The 19,103-nt window shown below is 44.6% G+C and overlaps 1 protein-coding gene across 4 annotated transcripts in view; it reads right to left on the bottom strand.

Annotated features, from left to right (window-relative positions):
- The window catches only part of AKT1 (AKT serine/threonine kinase 1), a 77,068-nt gene extending 58,830 nt beyond the window's left edge, over positions 1 to 18,238 (bottom strand). Inside the window, exons 1-2 of one of the 4 annotated variants that reach the window (XM_061998650.1) lie at positions 17,503 to 18,238; positions 10,804 to 10,984 (exon numbers count right to left, since the gene is read on the bottom strand). In XM_061998650.1, coding sequence (XP_061854634.1) covers positions 10,804 to 10,849 — 46 coding nt within the window. In that variant the 5' untranslated portion in view covers positions 10,850 to 10,984; positions 17,503 to 18,238. Of the gene's footprint in view, positions 1 to 10,803; positions 10,985 to 16,265; positions 16,290 to 17,502 lie in introns of those variants that run through there. The other 3 variants (XM_061998651.1, XM_061998652.1, XM_061998653.1) reach the window with 3 other exon arrangements.
- Positions 18,239 to 19,103: the final 865 nt, after the last annotated feature.

Raw genomic sequence — 19,103 nt, 5'->3', positions numbered from 1 at the left:
AAAACCAAATCCAAGCTCTGAAAGTCAGCACTTTTTCCTCTTATTATCTGAAGCTATATAAAAGCCCTAACATAGATTTGAAAGAAATACAACAGAAAATCCTGCCTGGTCTAAATACATTGAGCTAAATTTATCTTCCCGTTTTCAAAACACCGCTTTGAGATTGAGCATTTGGAGTTCTATTCACTGGCTAGGGGGGGAAAAAACAAGCCAAATGGTGTATTTTAAAAAACTGACTTTGAAATATTGTTATGAGAACAGGGATGAGCTATGTAAACCCTAAAATTCTGGAGGTCTTTGTATTCACAATTATTGTCGCAAACTAAAAGGCTCATATTCCCTACTAAGCAAACACTTACAATTAAATCCATTCTGCACAAGGCATTTGCATTTTGAGATAGAACAGTCAGTTGTTCAGCTGCTGTGATTTAGATGGATTGGTTCATTATTGCTGCAGTTCGTTTTCAGAGACACTGTATAACAAAGGGGTGCCAATGGAGTCTTGAATGGCTTTAAAGCTAAGTATGCTGGTGTTCTTCCATGATGATGTAATTTAACTATCTCCCAATCTCTTAGATCAAGATATCTTGACTGTACAGGCTAAACTTCACAGGAAAGGACAGAAACATGCTGTCACAATATTGTTCAAAAGGCAGTATCTCTGCAAGTCATCTGAAGGCTGTTGCTGGCAAGTTTGAACTGATTTTTCATGTAGGAAAAAGTAATTTTTCCCCTCATTCTTATTTTGAATAATCACTTCTCCTATCATGCAAGTAACCAGGCAACGTGGACTTCCACACCAGGAGATACCTGTCAGATACTTCCAAATGTTCATGCTGCAGTAAAAAAATGTATCTGTACCAGAAAAGAAGACCTAGAACTATAGAGAGGCAAAGAAAATTTCAAGTTGAAAAAGTCAACTAGTTTCCTACACCTTCACTGGCTGAAACATATCACCAAAGGGGTATCAAAACAGTGAAACCTTTGTTCTATTAGTCACCATGTCAAAAGGCACGACTTCTTTTTGAAAAGAAATCACTGAAGAAAATAGCCATGATGATTAGCAGTGTGAAAAAATCCTACACCCCTAAAAAATCTGCATTAGAGAGAAAACACTTTCATTTATTTCACTGATGGCTATTTCTAGAAGGTTTACAGATCACAGACAGGTGGGGGGGATATGTTTGAGACACAAAAACAGCCCAACAGTCAGGACAATCCATGCCTGGAAACCTCTGAAAAGCAAATAAATAAAAGATAGTGTTGGGACTATATGATCTTTCAAGTTCCCTTCCACCCCTTAAGATTCTGTGATTCCCACTCTGCAGGTATGAAGAGGCCTGAGAATGGATTTTGGACTGCTTAACAGGTTTGTACAAGGGTGTAACTTTTTACCAACACTCCAACTGCAAAGCTCCAACATAGGCAAAATGGCAAGACTACACAAAATACCCTCGTGTTTCACAGCATAAAACCTACTTAGCACAAATATCTTCCACACCAGTGTAACTATGTCAATCCCAAGGAGAAGACATGTTGGTAGCTGTAATACAGCACACACAAAGGCTGACATAGAAATGTGTGGCAAAAAACTTTAAATCAATACCTTTTTTCTCTTAAATCTTGAGCTTTAGGTTAACTGGAGTTTGATGGATAAAAAAAGCAGTTTAACCCATTAAACCAGCACTGCCACATCTGCCACTAAACCATGTCCCTCAGCACCACAGTTGTCTTTTGAATACCTCCAGGGATGGGTGACTCAACCACTTCCTTAGTGCTAAGGCTAAGAGTTCAGAAAACTAAAAACACACATTCTTGTAAAACCTTTCTTTTTTGAGATTTTACATTAAAAGTAATTAAACAGTTCTTTTTCTTCTCTTTAGTCTAAACTGTGAAGAAAGAACTCAGGATATGCTTTCTGGGGTTTTTTTTTGCTACACCAGACACTTCTGCTTCAGATAGAAAAAGGGGCAAGAATTTCAAAACCTTGTGACTTCTCTGGGTGGGAACTCATTTATGAAGCCACCACAAACACAAGGGCTGCACTTAGAATTTGACAATTAGCAGAGACTGTTGTAAGCAGCCCTGACTCCCATCAGCACCTAAAGTCAACTCAAGTAACACCAGTGTCAACCTCATGACTTAAACTTTCGCAGCAACACAATAATGCTTGTCTTGAAGACCTCTCCTATGAAAAAAGGCTGGGGCTGCTCAGCCTGGAGAAGGAAAGGCTCCAGGGATACCTTACAATGTGTAACAGGGACTTACAAGAAAGACTGAGAGAGGCTTTTTAGCAGGGTACGTAATGACAGGACAAAGGGTAATCAGTTTAAACTGTAGGAGAGTCGATTTAGACTATACACATATATACATAAAGAAATTCTTTACTATGAGGGTGATGAAAACAGTGGAAGAGGTTACCTAGAGGACTTATGGATGTCCTACCATTGGAACTGTTCAGAGTGAGGTTAGATGGCATTTTAAGCAATCTGATGTAGTGAAAGATGTCCCTGCCCAGGGGAAGGGAGATTGTTTTCAAGTCCCTTCCAATCCAAACTGTTTTAAGACTGGAGCTCCCTCTCAAAACAAGCACTTTCTGTGAAGGCCACAGTTCACAACCAACACAAACTCCACCTCTCTGGCACACATGTTCTGTGGCCCTCATTAAGAGTACATTAGTAAAGTGCAAGCAGAACAGAGTGATTCGATAGCCCCATAAAGGATTCAGTTGTTGCACTCAGTCTCAACATTAGCATGAAACACCACTGCAGTCATGCACAGAACCACTGACTCCAAGGTGTATTCTACATGCAGTTCACCAAAGGCCTGGGTTCTGGACAGCACTTCAAAACACACACTCCAATTTACCTAAGAAACCCAGGAAAACAACAACTGACTTGCCCATAGTCTGTGATGGTTGTTTACTTCGGCTGTCCTCAAATATGACCACGCACTTCTGAATAAATTGACACATTTCACAATGTTGTTTGACCAGCTATCTTTTCTGCATTTTTGGCTCAACTTGAAGAGGTGAGAGAATAATCCCAGAGTTCCATTAACATGTTTTCCAGTTGCACTCAAAGTTGGTGTTCATTATTTCCCCCTTCAGCTGCAGTAAATATTTCTCACAGAAGCACACTACTCCACACCTAATATGGTGCTACTCTTTCTCCATTCTTTTTCTTCCTCTTTCCTCACATAGTTTCCTGGTTTTTGTTCCCCCTTTAAGAGGCACATTGTACCTGCAACATAATACATCTGAAAATAATAATCCCTCCTCTGTTTTCCCCCCCATGAGAGATGACTTTTTAAATAAGACTTAACTCATTTTTTTCCTTAGTAAATCAGTTTCTTTAATATGTGAAAAGGGAAAAACACACAAGGCTTGACAGTTGTTTTTACTACACTCTCTCTTTTAAAATGCATTCAAACTGATTGTTCAAATGTTAAGTAAATCCCTCTTTCCAACAAATATAAAGGTTTGTTTCCCAAATGAGTCTGAAATGAACCACCACCCTAATTTTTAAGTGGATTATCAGTAAAATAAAAAGTGGATAAAAGGAGATACTCTACATATCACCATATACTGCCCTAAGAGCACTGAAGTCCTCAGCAGCTTTTTCAGAGGGTGAAGTCTAGGGCTAAGAGTGTTAACACAGAGCAAGTTTAGGCAGGTGAAACCATGGACACAGTCCAGGAGTGCAACTGATGGTGCTCAGGCAGCAGGAGCACCATCAGGGAATGCTGGAAGGAAAGGCACCTTCTGGCATCCGCTCAGGGGCTTTAGGGGAAGGCATTTTCAAGTGAGGACAATGTGCCAGCTTTAAAAGGCATGGCACAGCACCTTGGCTAAAACCACTCTCTTGCTCTCTACCTCAAAATAGCATACTCTGTATTTCCTTCCTAAATCCAAACCTGATGATTTTTCAATACATCTACTGAGAGGAAAAAAAAAAGAACAGAAACTACACATGGACAAGCTGCTTTTTTTTTGCATAGGGCCCACCCTGTCCTTCCCGAAAATGAGGGAACCATGAAGAAGAGGGTGAAAGCCAATGCAGGCAGTTTGTGCAGAACCCACTGCATCAAGCATTTCCAGGCTGACTTCAACAGGGTTTGCTGCAACATCCCAGATCCCTCATTCTCAAATCTCTTTTAATGACAAGTAACAGTAATTTATGACGGTATTCCACTTTCAGAGATAACATTGAGACCTAGTTTGTTTCACTTCTGATGTACAATAAAACAGAATATGAAAGTAACTGATATAAATACTGTGGGCATCAACATTTGAGCTCTTCCTCTTTGCCATTCAAAGAGAGAGTTGTGTTTGGTGTCACTTGCAGTTAAGTTCCAGACAATCAGTTTACAAACACAGAGAAAAACACCTAATCTAGCATGACTTCTCTAAAGAAATCAAAGTATTTTGCAAAGAAGTTGAGGGAGAATGATGGAATGAAGATTTTTTGGGGAATAATTTTTCTTCACCCTTAAAAATGTGAAGCTATGGCTTAAAGAACAGGTTTTCCTACATTAAAAAAAGTTTCTTTCTAAAAGGACACTGGAAAGCCACAAACATAGTCAAAGATTTAAGTAGTCTGCTCAGTGGAAGGAAGATGAGCAACCTTCAAAGACGTAGTACAGTATAGTTACACTGCAGTAGGTAATGCTCAGCATGTGACTTCTCTGTCACCCAAAGCACACTTTTTACAGTGCACTGGATCCGGTCCCTTTCCTATGATCTCTGCACAAATAATTCCATCAGATGAGATTTACCCTCCAAAAGTCTAGCTGACTAGCCATTATCAGCTCATATTTCTCCAGATGTTTTGTGATCTCATCCTTTCTTAATGCCTCTAGCATCTTGCCTACCGCCAAGGTCAGATTTACTGGTCGAGGACTTCCTGGTTCCTCCTCAATTCCCTTTTCCCAGAACAGGGCAAGCAAAATGAAAGCAACCTAGAGTTAGCATTGCAAAACTGTTGCCCCTTGTGTTGAAAAAGAGACACACAAGGAAAACCACAAACTGACACAGCTTATCTTTTGTTTCCAATAAGAAGAGCAACAGATTTCCCTGTAAGCAAAATCCTTCACCCCAGGACTCAGCATCAGCTTCTTTCCCTCTGTTACAAACTTGCCCCCTTTGTTCTTTGTTCAGTTCCTGTTTCTTACCTTTCCTTCCTCTCCCGTACAGTTTTTCCCTTTGAAGCAGCTGTGTCCTCTATAGCTGGCATCTTCAGAGTTCAGATGTGTCTTAGGATCCCTCATCCAGAAGCGACACAGCTACTTCGTTGAAATATCATGAAAACCAGACAGCCCTTGAACTAATGTGAAGCTCGAAGGTTCTGGCTACACACAAATGTATCACACTCCAGCCCTGGGACAGACCAAAGTCAAGGTAAACAACAAAACACACCTCAAAAAAACCCACATACAAAAAGAAGGAGGGAATGTGATAAGAACAGAAAAGAGAGAAGAAAGTAGTGAAGAAAAACAATGCCACAAAAGACCTATTGGCTTAAAAAAAAACCAGTTAACTTCTGGTCATACCTTGTAAGATCCTGTTTTGATACATACTAACAGAACACTGAAAGTATGAACCTGTGCTGGAAATAACAAATCTGAAGTTCACCATCTGTGCTATTCTGCTACAGAAAGTTAAACGAGCAAGAATCAGCATTTAACTCCTGGCTTGTATTTTACACGTGGATTCTGTAATTCATTTTACTCGATGAAGCTGTAAGACGACGTATCACAACGGACTGCTGGTTACTTATTAGGACACTTAAATCACTACATTTCATTACAGAAACACTTCTGTAACCACAACAAAAATATTAGTAGCATTTTCATAAGTGGAATAAGTATCTTTTGTACAATTTCCCATTGAAGTAATTTAGATGAGTTTGGAAGCCAGACTCCCAACCAGTCAAACAGTTTTACCTGCCTAACCTCCACGCAGACCAACATTTGGAGGACACGTTCTGGTTTTCACTGCTAAAATTACTGTGAGATGTTCATACTCTATTTACAAAACCAAAAAGTAGCTCCACATTTGCTGCTAAATATTAATGGATGAATACACAGGGCTCTCCTGCTGCTTGTAATTGCTTCAGAGCTCTCCGAGTGAGAAATTGAGATTTCTATTTCCTTTTTTAAATGTCAATGTACATTTTTCCCTCCCCCTCTTTCCCTGCCTCAAAAAGACTCCTTTTACCATACAACTTTATGCCCTAATAAGAAAACCGGACATACTAGGAAAGACAGAGATGACAGAGTATCAAAAAGCACAATCCCCCTCTTTGTTTGCCTTGCAGAAAGTCTTTATGAAAAAAAAAACAGGATGAAGGCTGAAGACAATGGAAGGACCTTTATAAACAGGGGTCAGAGCTGAAAGCTGCAAGAAATCCAAGCAGATCTTTAAAATGGATCAGCATAGTAAATCAAATAGACTCAGGCATAACTTTTATCCAAAAAGTTCCCCAACACAGCACCAAAATTAAGAATACTCACAGCACACATCCAGAAAACCTGTAATCTCGGAACTCTACAAGCAGCAGTTTGGGCAGACAATTTTCTCCTTCCCTCCTCATATTCAATCACAATTACTGCACCTCTGCATCGATCCATTTCCCCCACAGAAGCACAGAATGGTAGGGGTTGAAAAGGACCTTTAGAGATCACTTAGTCCAACTTCCCTGCCAAAGTAGGTCCCACCTAGATCAGGTCACACAGGATCTGATCCATCCTTTCCCACTAAACAAATCTTCAATGTAACACAACCCAGGCTGACACATCCTGGACGTACACGCACAACACACCAATCTCAAGTCTCAGTTTCTCCATGTTTTCTACATGTGTGTTGGAACACTTCAGACACTCAGTTACACAAAGAGTGGTTAGTATTCTAACTACTGCTTTTTCTGTCTTCACGCAAGTCTAATGCCTCACTGTGAGTCAAGGAACAGCCAATGAGGAAAAAGGGAAAAAAAACAAAGTTCATTCATGAATTCTTCTGTTTGTGGCCGGTTGAGGTTAGATATGTCATGGAGATGACTCTGGCCCCTGCACAAACAAACATCTGTGCTACTGGAAGTAAAGCTTCCTTTAAGCAACTGACTTACAGAACTGCACTGCCAAGAGCTCTCGGCCAGGCACCGATGGTTAATTTCATTTCTCCATTTGTATTTTTAATCTTGGAAACAAAAACAAATCTTGGAAACAAAAACAGAAATGTAAAGCATGCTGACAGAAGAAAATAACCCCACAATTCTAGAAAGCCCTGCTATTTCCCTGCCAGGCCAAAACACCTGCTCCTGCTAATGATGGCTTTATGCTTATATACACCTGCCATCCAGAAAGACTCCAGAGCACTTTGCAGCCTGATTTATACGTACACAAATCATTAAAACCACCAAAATTAAGCCACTGCTGGGGTGAGATGTAGCAACTGTTTAACTGCGCACAGCCACATTATTCAACTGTTCAGGATGTGAACCAAGAAAAGCCATAACCAACCAAAGCCATGGGGGAACGTTAGGTAGAGAGAACATCATTGCCCAATCTGGATTTCAGCCAGTCACTACTTGAAATATTTGCACGTGGAAAGCCCTAGGACCTTTAAAGAACACATGCAGTGCAACTTTCAGGTTTATAAATGATCTAGAAGACAAACAAAATGTATTTCCTATATCTAAAATCCTCCTTTAGCAGTCCCTCCCTGCAGTAATTACTGTTTATGCCTTAACTTCAGAAGCTTACAGTATCAGACATCAGTTTTGGAAACATTGTGTGGTTGAGGCACTTGATCCTGCAGAGCTAGCAAACCAATAGGGTCTGGCAATAAATGTAGAGTATTTTAGAAAAAAAATCCCTCACAAAACACATGAGCACACAAGTGGATCAGTTCCCACACACACACATCCCACCACCCAGCCAGAAGAACTGACTTGGTCAACTGATCCCAAACCAGCTACAAAAAAAACCAAGAGAGTAACGGAGCTGACACAGTGGCAAATCGAGGAGGAAAGATAGCAGTGCTTTCTAAAATCCTCCTCACAAGGACAACGTCAAATTCACAGTTGCAAAGTCAACAAAGTGGAAAGAAATAGGTGTTACTGAGAAGGCAAAAAGGCATTGGGGAACGGGTTAAAAGGATTAGGAAACTTGACATCCAACAACCACCAAGATATATTCAACAGTTTGGGCACAAATCTGTAGTCTGAAATATGCAGAACATGCAGAGTAACATTTTGGAAATGTGTTCAGTGGGTAATCTCATAATATTATCAGCAAACCATCAGAGATAATCATCTGTTTCTCTCAGGTAATTTAGAGAAAAAAAGAATCAGATCAGGAGAACAGAGTATGTTTCAGTTAGACCTCCTCCAGAGGTCTCCTTACTTGAAAGCAGCTTTATGGTAATCCTAGGAACAACAAAAAATTCTCAAAGAGTAAATCCGGACAAGCTGAAAATACAGCATGACTGTTTTAAAGTTTCAGACACATCTGTCTCTGAATCATCCTGATGATACAATTCCATTTGGTTGGTTTCTAAAAGAAATGTTTCTCCCCCAGATTTTTGTACAGTGCTCCTCAACAAAATATCTTTTTAAGTGCAGAAAGAATTGTAACAGTAATTAAAAATCCCCGCAATCTGAAAACATCACCTTAAACTAAAAACACCTCTCTGATTTGAAGAGTTTCTAAGATTTGTTAATGAGAATTGGAAGTATAATTCTGCTTTTTTATCTCCTGTTTTATCCAAACACAGGACAATCCTCGAATATTTTATCAGAGTAAGGTAGCCTGGGTCCACCAGAATCAGTGAAGGAGTTCTTTAAGATCAATGAGCGTAAAAGTATTCCTAACTGAAAGAGGAAAAAATTATCAAAACATTTTCACAGAATCACAGAATGGTGGGAGTTGGAAGTGAACTTTAGAGATCATCCAGTCCAAACCCCCTGCCAAAGCAGCTCCCACCTAGATCAAGTCACACAGGAATGTGTCCAGGTGAGTTTTGAAGATCTCCAGAGAAGGAGCCTCCACACCCTCCCTGGGCAGCCTGTGCCAGGGCTCCCTCATCTCAGCACTCAAATAGTTTTTCCTTATGTGTAAATGGAACTTGCTGTGTTCCAGCTTCATCTCATTACCCCTTGTCTTGTTGCTAGATACAACAGGAAAAAGTGCTGCCCCAGCCTCCTGACACCCACCATTTAGATATTTGTAACTATGAATGAGATCCCCCCCTCAGTCTCCTCCAGACTAAACAGCCCCAGTTCCCACAGCCTTTCCTCATAAAGAAGATGCTCCAGTCCCCTGATCACCTTAGAGGCTAAACTAGGCTGCATATACAGCTATTAGAAATATGCTTCCACCCTTTAAAAACAAGAATCAGCAATATTCTAAGAATTCTAATTTCTTAGAAATGTCCTATTGTCGCAGAAGAACTCTCAGCCTTTATCAAGGTTATGATAACGTATTTCCATCTTCTTCCAGAAATAATTATGCTACACCTTTGCACCTCCGGGCAAGTTGTTGCAAACCCTCTAGAAAACTCCTGAGTCTGCAGAACCACACGACTTTCCCTACTGTTGGAGCACACGGATTCTGTTTTCGGTCCAAAAAAATGACGATATTGTGGAAAGTACCTAACGTTGCTCTCTCCAAGAAACAACAGTAGAATACAAAGAAACAGCTAAGTCAAGGAGCTTGTAGGAGCAACACTGTAGTACATGAACCCCAGAAAATACAAAGAAGAAAACCATCGCTTTGGGAATTAAACAATTCAAAAAGCATAATGGTACACATGACTACGTATCACAGAATCTTAAGGGTTGGAAGAGACCTCAAAAGATCATCCAGTACAACCCCCCTGCCAGAGCAGGACCACCTAGAGTAGAGCACACAGGAACTCACCCAGATGAGTTTGGAATGTCTCCAGAGAGCAAGACTCCACAACCCATCTGGGCAGCCCCTGTCAGTGCTCTCTCACCCTCACACTGAAGAAGCTTTTCTTTGTGTTCCTTTGGAACCTCTTCTGTTGCAGCTTGTACCCGTTGCCCCTTGTCTTATCACTGAGAACAGCCTGGCTCCATCCTCCTGACACCCATCCTTTATGTATCTGTAAACATTAATGAGGTCACCCCTCAGTCTCCTCTTCTCCAAGCTAAAGAGCCCCAGCTCCCTCAGCCTTTCATCATGTAATTTCAGTTTTGCCACTCAAGTCAAGAATAAAGACTTTTTATACAAATCAAACGTCATTAGTGGCACAACAGAAATGCAGAGAGTACACAAACTCAAGGCTATTCTTCTCGTTGAGGACACTGGTACCAAGAGCAGTTCAGTCGTGAACAAAACAGCACATTCTCTAGCAAAGCTCTACAAGAGCAGAGTATTGCTCATAAAATACAGGCATATTTTTCACCGTTCAGACAAAGATTCACCTCAAGACAATTCTACCGTCTCACACGAAAACAAAAGCTGCAGATTTACATAGGAATCAAAATGATTTGCTACAGTTTAATACTGTTAGCAGCATCTCCTTCAGTTGTTATCCTTATCGTTTCCAAAGCAGTTGACACGGTTTTCAGTAAACACACACACACACATATATACACCCAAATAAAACCCATTATAGGTGCATCTTCTCAAACTTGAGGGGAAGTCATGCACACTCCTTCTATGCTGTTTCCCATTAGGGTGAACTGGAAAGTTACAGGCTACTTGAAGGTAAGTTGCTAAAAGACAGATCACCACATAAGAGAAAGCCAATCTGCTCTCCTGGAGGGAAGAGATACTTACCTCGTTTGTGAAGCCATCCTTCCTTCACTATTGCTACTTCATTCATAATGGCAGGAATGTCTCTTGGAAAAACAGTTTATGGCAAAAGATCACTCTGTTGAAATTCTTGAACTCCTGCAGAAGGCTCCACACAAGGGATGGTGTTTTTTTTTTTCTCCTTCTTGGTCCTTCTCAGCTGTTTCTAAAAGGATCAAAGGAAGAACATACCATCATCATTTTGAAGCACGTCACATCTGTACAGCAAAGGATAAAAGAGGGAGCAGCTTTCATTGCCAAGTTGTTGGTTTGGGGTTTTTTACTTATTATTACAGATCCTAAACAAGGCCTTAGCTCTTCACAAGGATCTTCATATCTCGGTGGATAGAAGTGACAAAACACACACTTGATAAAGTCCTGCTTTTTTTACTGAGCAGGGTGATCATGGGCATACTCAGAACATCACCAGACAATGGCTGGAACAGACTTGGATGCAAGACCTTACCCAGTAGATCTCCATCTCTCCAACAACACCCTCCTCTACACAACAATAAAAATTCTGAGATTTCACAAAGGTCAGTTGTCAGTATTTCCTGGTAAGAAGACTTCCAGAATCTCTTCTTCTGATGTATACCAGTCTATCAACCAGCACAAAGTGCATCTTACAGAGAAATCTCTGACAGTAAAAACTCCCAATACTCTGCTTCAGATTTTCCTAACTTCAGCACCATCTTGTTAATCCTGCTCAAATCTCCTCAACTCCCCCAAAAATGTAATTTTTACCTTCAATATTCATAACTCCTACCTCTCCTAGAGGTTTACAGCGAATCTCAGATAAGCTCACACACCTTTCTGTTATCCTGAATCTGCCCTTACAACACCCTGATCAATTTTATTGCTCTTCCCCAAAGGCAGTTTGTTGCTGTCTTTCTCAAAATGAAATACATCTCTGCTTTAGGAGATGAAGTCCCTATCTAAAAAGCTCAGAACTGATGTATCTTACTGAAAATGTGTCTAGCTCATGGCCAACTAGCACAGAAATGTTTCTGTCCCTTACTGAAAGTAATGTCTTCCCAAATGCATTGGCTTTTATTACTTTTCTAAATTGAATCTGATTATTTTTCTGCTTGTGGTACAAATATTCTCTGTTTGTTTTGTTTTAATGACTTCTGTGCTCTCTGAAGTGTCCATACCACCATTCAATTTGGTATTACTCGGATGATCAAAGAATGCAATTGGTGACAAATTCCCAGCAGTAACCAAGAAGTTTAATAAAACAAAACCCAGCAGCATTTGTAATCTGCCACCAAAGTTGTCTGGAGTCTCTCTCCAATCACAAAGACATCACACTTCCACCTAACAAATATATACCATCTCTGCACGCATCTTGCACATGTGCATCAATTATCTCCAAGCATGCAGGTGATAGTCATCCATCAGAAACTGGATTAAAAAGCAACTAATTCCCCATAAGTCACTAAGACACAACCTTGGATGGAAGAAACAGGTGATCCAAATGAATCCAACCTAGAAATGAAACCCCAGCAGGGCCACAGGGCTCTTTACTGTACACCAGCGGTGCTTTGAAATGAGCAGCCTCCAAAGGGAGGAGGTGAAATCTGAACAAGTTCCACCACTGCTAGCAGAAAGGGACTGGGAGAAAGGAGGTCACTCCCCTGACACTTTGCCTATGAACTTTCATGTTTATCACTATTCCTTGGCTTTTCCAGTAACACTTTCTTTTCTCTTCTTTTGCCTCAGATACAAGGTAGGGTTGCATTTTTCCAAATTATGAACCTGCACTATCTCACTAGATATAATTATCAACTCCAAGAAAAAGATAAAGACGTTAGCCTGAAGGAAAGAAAAAACACCAAAAAATGACACTGGAGCAACAGACTTCCTTAATTTCATAAATAAATATGAGAACACCACATTGCTGCAAAGACCAGTAACTCTCACCTGCCAGTTACCTTGCAACAAACTCCTTTAGCTCCCGAGCAATTAGGATAGAATCTGATGAAGACCGCATGCTTTCCTTCTCCTTTTAAAACTGTAGGCATAGTAAGCCATGGAGCTAGACTTACTTGCTGATGTCAAGAGGAGAACAGACCTTGTTTAGAGGCTTCGTTTAAGCATTGAGCAATTTGCAGAGTGTTGAACAAACTAAGATTATCACAGTTTAGGTCTGGAAATGCAACACCCAAGTGTGAAACTTAACGCTTCTAACGCTTCTTGCCCCACGAAAGGACTGCAGGGACTGTGCGACCCACCTCTGCATCTTGAATTTAATGCTTTAGCTACACTGAACAATCTATGGTTTCAATAACCATAAGTAAAAAAAAAAGGAAGCTACAAGCCAAACTAGTCTGTAAAAAGGACAAGCCTATTATTAAAAACAGGAAAAAGCACAAAGGCCCCAGATTCTGCAATCTGCAGCTAACTTACTCCAGGTTTTTCTGGGTTAATGCTTGCCAAGATTACCACTTGGCAGCTCATCATCAACTAAACTGTCATCTCATAATCTGAATTTGAATGACAATACAGCCCCAAAAAAACAGATCAGCAAAGAAATCCAAAGTTCAGAGGAACTACTTTTTCTACTCCCTGTGGAGTGCAAAAAGTTTGCATTGTTTTTTTCCCTACTATTTCTACCCAAGAAACACTCCCCACTTGCTACTGCAGCCCTGTTATCAGGGACTTGCCCGTGTCCTTCATGGGAAGAAAGATGGCAAAGGAGGCAGCGGGCATTATAAAGGAGCTGTGCACAGAAGACTGGGTAGCAAAGCACAACAAAGTGGGTAAGCATGGAACATTCCCTGACATCACCCTGCAGCATGGGTTCCACCTCCATCCTTTGGTCAAGCTATGCCAGAGTACATATAAAATAAGAGCAGACTTGAGCTATTTTTCCTTCATGCTGACAAGAGCTGAGAATCCCTTCTCACTGTTCAGCAAGACACAGCTCTGACAGCAGCAAACCCGCTCTATCTGGTGTATTTTAAAGCACACATTCAAGCTGTGTCTAATATATCTATTTTAGTAAAAGATGTTATTGAAGACAGTGGCAGCAAGCAAGAGTAATTTCTCAGAATATAAGAGCAAGTTAACTCCAGGGCAGTGTACTACTGGAGATGTGTAAACCAGAGAAAGTTCTTTTTCCATAAAATCCTGGGGGGGGGGGGGGGGGGAAGGAAAAAAAGGAATTATTACAGTCCTCATTTATGACCATCTAGGAATGGTTCCCAGTGAACAGAGGGCATCTGAGGTAAGTATGACCAGGCTGCTCCAGCCTGTGTCTGCACATGACTGAATACTGTCAAAAGCTAAACAACTTAGTCTTTCTTTTAGCCTCGTGTTTGCTTGTTTTTCCACACGCATTTCTGTAATACCTTTTTCAATACCAAAGGACTCCTCGGGTGGCTCAAGTGCTGTAAATCATGAATGGCATGACATCAGCATCCGTATCATGGTGATGCTGTTCTTACGTGTATATTAATTCCCTAAAGGTTATTAACTTCTGCATAAATAATGATATAACTCACTTCCCTAGGCACTGCAACAGCAAAACCTGCTTTAAGGAGTCAGCCAAACCAACCATCCAACAGAAGGTGGAGCAGAACCATCTTTTCCTCCTCTCGTTTTCTTCCATTTATTATGCTTGCCTCCTTTTGTCTCTACAAAAGCAGAGATTAATCTGACTTCCTTGCCCTCTTCCCAAGAAGAAACTTTATATTCATTTCTAATCATACTCTAAAGCAGGGTAGAAGAAAATAGTCTTCCATAATGCTGAAGCTGCAACGTAAGCTTATGAGATGCAGGGGCATCTGCGGTCATCACTTCACCTTCATGACAGAGAACAAGTAACTGAAGGAGAATTGGACCCACCAATCTCAGTCCTGCCACTGCCTCAGCTAGACTGTGTCCAGGCTGTAGTAGTCAGCCCAGATTAGAAGGCAGGTTAGTAACACTTTGCCCATCACCTAACCAGTCACCAATGTCCAGTGCCCTGGTGCTCTCAAGACACCCTGGGCACTAACGTGCTACCCATCCTTACACATTCCTACAATGCACAGCAGTAGGACCAGGTAAAAAAGGATCCAGCTGCCCATGTTTGCCTCCCTTGGCCACGAGACACACAGGAACTGTCACAAGAGCAGCTGAGCACACAGGAACTGGAGGGGTGTGTGTTTGGACCCACTGCATGGGATAACACAAGCAACCTAAGCTCTCTTCCCACAGCAGATCCCAGCATAAGCTCACAGCTGAAAGCCACCTGCACCCAAACAGCACAGACACAACAATGCTGGGCTCCGGCCAACATTTCAAGTGGAGCATACAGATAGGTGTCCCCACCAGGCTTTGACCGATGAAATACATCTCCTGCATTATGCAAATCCTGCCCTGGGTGTTCCACAGGAGCAGCAACAGCTCCAACGCACTCAAGGCCCTCTAAGCCTGCAGCAGCTTCGCACCATGACCCAGTTACCAAATCTGGGCAGACAGCTTTCAAGAAAGCTTAGGAGGACCAGGTTGTCCCAGCATCTTAGCTTACTTCACAAAAAACTCATTGTGGGCCACGATTTAGGTGTGGTCACTAGTATTTGCGCTGTTCTGTGTCAAATGACATCACGACTAAACCGGTATTTTACAGCAGCAAGTGCAGTTTATCATAAGGTTCTGAAAGGCTTCTCTGGTACTAAGCTATAGTGAAAATGGTAAGTGGAGAACAACAATCTCTAAAGCCACATCCACTTTCAATCTGTTAGCCTAACCTAGGTTTACAAAACTGTAATTTCAAATACTTGTGCTCTCATGCCTTTTCTGATCAATAAACAGGAGGTTAATATCGCTTAGGTGGGGGGCCAGAGTTACAACACCCAGCTGTCCAAGCTACAACCACAACTCTAGTTTGATAGCACAAAGTAAGCTGCCTATTTCAAAAACTGAGTGATGGCAGAAAAGAGACTTCGTCATGCCCCGTCAAAGACACAGCCCAGACAAAATCCTCTTTATGTTCCCGAACATAAAGAACAAGTCCTTTTACAGTTACTGCTCATATAATTTAAGAGCTGTGCTGCTCAGAACTTCTGTACCAACTTGAGCCACATTTGATCAAATTCCATTTCAAAATATTTATAACAGAAGTTTTTTGTTCGGTCCCCAAGCAAATCAAATCAACCGTGAACCTATTTAATTCTTCAGGTAATCACTTAGAGGACATTTTTATAAGCCAGCAAGTCACCAGAGCTACATTTACTTATGGACATTGGATCAATTCTTAAATTTGATTTAACACTGCTGTACACCAAAAACAGTTCTATAAACATCGCACACAACAAAAACTCTCCTCTTCAAAACGTTTCAAAGGTTGTTCCACAGTGTCTTTAGATCTGTTCACTCAGACAAACGTTGTGGCTGTCATCAGGAAATTAACTACTACACAAAAGTAATTACTACCCATGCAGCACGTCGAATTTATTTACCTGTAAACAAAGATTCTTCTGAATTAAGTGTTAGTAACTCCCCTTTATAACTGTATTTTGAAATGTACATCCCTCCTGTGGTATAAATAAAACAAACAAAAGCAAATCAGGGATTTGCTTCTTATGTGTTAAGAGGTGGTAGGAAAACAAAGCAAGAAGAAAAACAGTTAAACGTTTTCCCCAGGGGAGTGGGAGGAGGCGTTGGAAGGGGGGGGTGGGATACTGATAAAGTGCAAGTTGCATTAGCATCAGTAGCATACTATCAATAAAATATATTTAAAGTCCCAGCAGTTTCACACGCTTGATTATGTGTTTCATAAAGAAACAGAAGCAAAAGTCCTAGAAGAACTCCAAGAACATTTCAGCAACTGCAGAATTTCGCCTGGGGATGGGGGGGAGTGGGGCGGGCAGGGGGTATCTGCCTACAGCTCCGTACAGCTCTGCAAAACACAACTGCAAAAAAAAAAACCCAGATCAAGTCCACAAACGCTGCGCAGCCACCTACACACGCCAAATGCCCACGGAGATAATCACACCCCCGTCGGCAAACATTTAGTGGTCCGCAAAGCGGGAGCTGGGCTGAACAACGCGGCTACGGAAGACAAGGGGAGAAAATGGGGGCGGGTGAGGTGGGAGAAGGGTGGTGAGGGGGAGCACTTGGCGAGTTTATTTGCCACAGTTTCAGAGATATCCACACACACGCCCGCACACCCCCCCCACCCCGCCACTCTAGTTTCCCAGGGGGATGCTCGCGCAGGTCCCGGGTGGCCTAAGCCCCAGCCGGCGCCGGAGGACCACGGTTCCGAAGGGGCTGGGGCGTGGGGCAGGCCCAAGGCCCGCCGGAGAAGCCCCTCGCCCCTCCGCCCTCACATCCACCGCATCCCGGGAGAGCCAACAGCTTCCTGTCCGCCCCGGGCCCGCCGGCAGGACGCCGGCCGAGGGCAGGACGCCGGCCGCCCGCCGGCCGCCCACAGCCCGGCCCCCCGCGCCCCTGCGCCGCCGCCGCCGCCCGGCCGCACTCGGGGGTGAGGGGGGCGGCGGGGCAGCCCCCCGCCCGCTGCCGCGGCCTAGGCGGGTCAGCGGCCGCCGCCTGGGGAAAGCGGAGGGCGGCCGCCCCCCTTCCCTTCCCCGCCCGGCCCCGCACAATGCGGCGGGTACGGCGCGCCGAGCGGAGCAGGCCCCGGCCCCGTCGCTTCCTTCCCCCAGCCCTTCCCGGCCGGGGAAGCGGGTCACTTACATGGCTGGAGCTCGGGGAGGAGGTGATGGGAGGGTGGCGGCGGCAGGGGAAGGGAGCCGGGGAGGGAGGCAGGGGAAGGGGAGGGAAGGGGGGAGCGAGCCAGCGAGCGAGCGGGGGGAAGGAGGAGGCTGGCGAGGCGGGCTCTCCGGCGGGTGCCGAGCGAAGGCCTCACTGGGCTCCCGGCAGCCGCCGCCTCCTCACCATCCCCGGGCGGCGGGCGGCGGGGCGGCTCCTCCTCCCCCTCTCGCAGGCGCTCGGCCCATGGGGCTCACACGCCCGCTCCGGCTGCCGGCTCGCCTTCCCCACCGCTCCGCCTCGCCGCCCTGCCTCCGTCCGGGAGTGGGAGGCCGCCCCTCTGCTCGTTCCGCAGCCCCCCTGCAGCCGCCGCCTACCCCCGCGCCGCCGGGCCGAGCTCCCGCAGCCGGGGCCGGGCTCGTCCCACACGCGCCTCCGCGGCGCTCGCTCACATCCTGCGGGGAGCGGCCGCCGGGTCCTACCGCCGCCGCGCCGCTTTCCGCCCGCCCCGCTGTGCCGTGCCGAGCCGTGCCGTGTCGAGCCGAGCCGAGGGGCCGCCTCGCTCCACGCCGCTCCCGGAGGAAGGGGGGGGATCGCCGCCGCTGGGGCCTCGGTGCCTGGCCCCGCCTCGCCACCCTCGGAGCTCCCCTCAGCGCGGGGGAGCAGCGCACGCCCGTCCGTCCTCCACCACCCCCCACCCGCCGGGCCGGCCCGACCTGGCCCCAGGGCCCGGGGGCGGCGTTTCCGGGCCCCCGGCGTGGCCTGTCCCCGAGCGGCCCGGCGGAGGAGTCGCCCCCCCGCTACGGGCCCTTGACCCGGTCGCTTCGGTCGCCGTGCCCCGCGAGGTGATGTGGCCTCTCCTGACTCGGCCCCCGGGAAGTCGCCAGCGTTGCGAGCCGGCTGTCTGGAGCGTGGACACTTTATCTCCAAAAACAAGGGCCCGATGCAACCGTAGGGGAGAGGCTGGGGCAGCCCGCGGCATTTCAACCTCTCGGAAGGGCTGGGCCCCCAGAAACCTTTTGAGGTGCCAGCAGCAGCTTCCCCAAAAGCGTGGGGTGCCAGTCCCCTGCGCTCTGACCTTTCCCTTGCACCCACGAAACGGCAATTGATTAAACAGTGAGGTATCCCGCTGCCTCGGAGGATATTCCAATATCCCTTTCCGCATCAGGCGGGCTGCGAGGCGTGGAAAGGTCAAGCAATCGCCTTGGGGACAGGCGGTGGCAGAGAGGCCGGAGGAGTGAGCCTGATGCCGCTCTCCTCGAGGCCATCCTGCTCCGGCAGCAGGAAGAGCTCGAAACATCACCAGTTACTTGAACTGTTGCTTACAGCCGGGCAATATTTTGTAGGATTTTTAGGAGCCGTTTTGCTCTGGGAAAAGCTGTTGTGGAAATGCTTTGGATAGATTCATTATTTCTCCACACTTCCAGTATCACAATTTGCCCTCTTTGGTCATTAAGGGCTTTTGTTTGTTTTCTAATTGGCAGTGCAATAAACGCTAACTGGGCTGTAAGAACTGATTGGATTTCTTCAGATACGTGTGATGATCCCATTTCTGCAGTTGGAGGCTGTCTGGAATTTAGTGAACT

Source organism: Colius striatus, chromosome 6 (genome assembly GCF_028858725.1).
Source record: "Colius striatus isolate bColStr4 chromosome 6, bColStr4.1.hap1, whole genome shotgun sequence".
Classification (NCBI taxonomy): domain Eukaryota; kingdom Metazoa; phylum Chordata; class Aves; order Coliiformes; family Coliidae; genus Colius; species Colius striatus.
The sequence above is the reverse complement of the archived record's forward strand: the minus strand, read 5'-3'. Positions and strand labels throughout refer to the sequence as shown.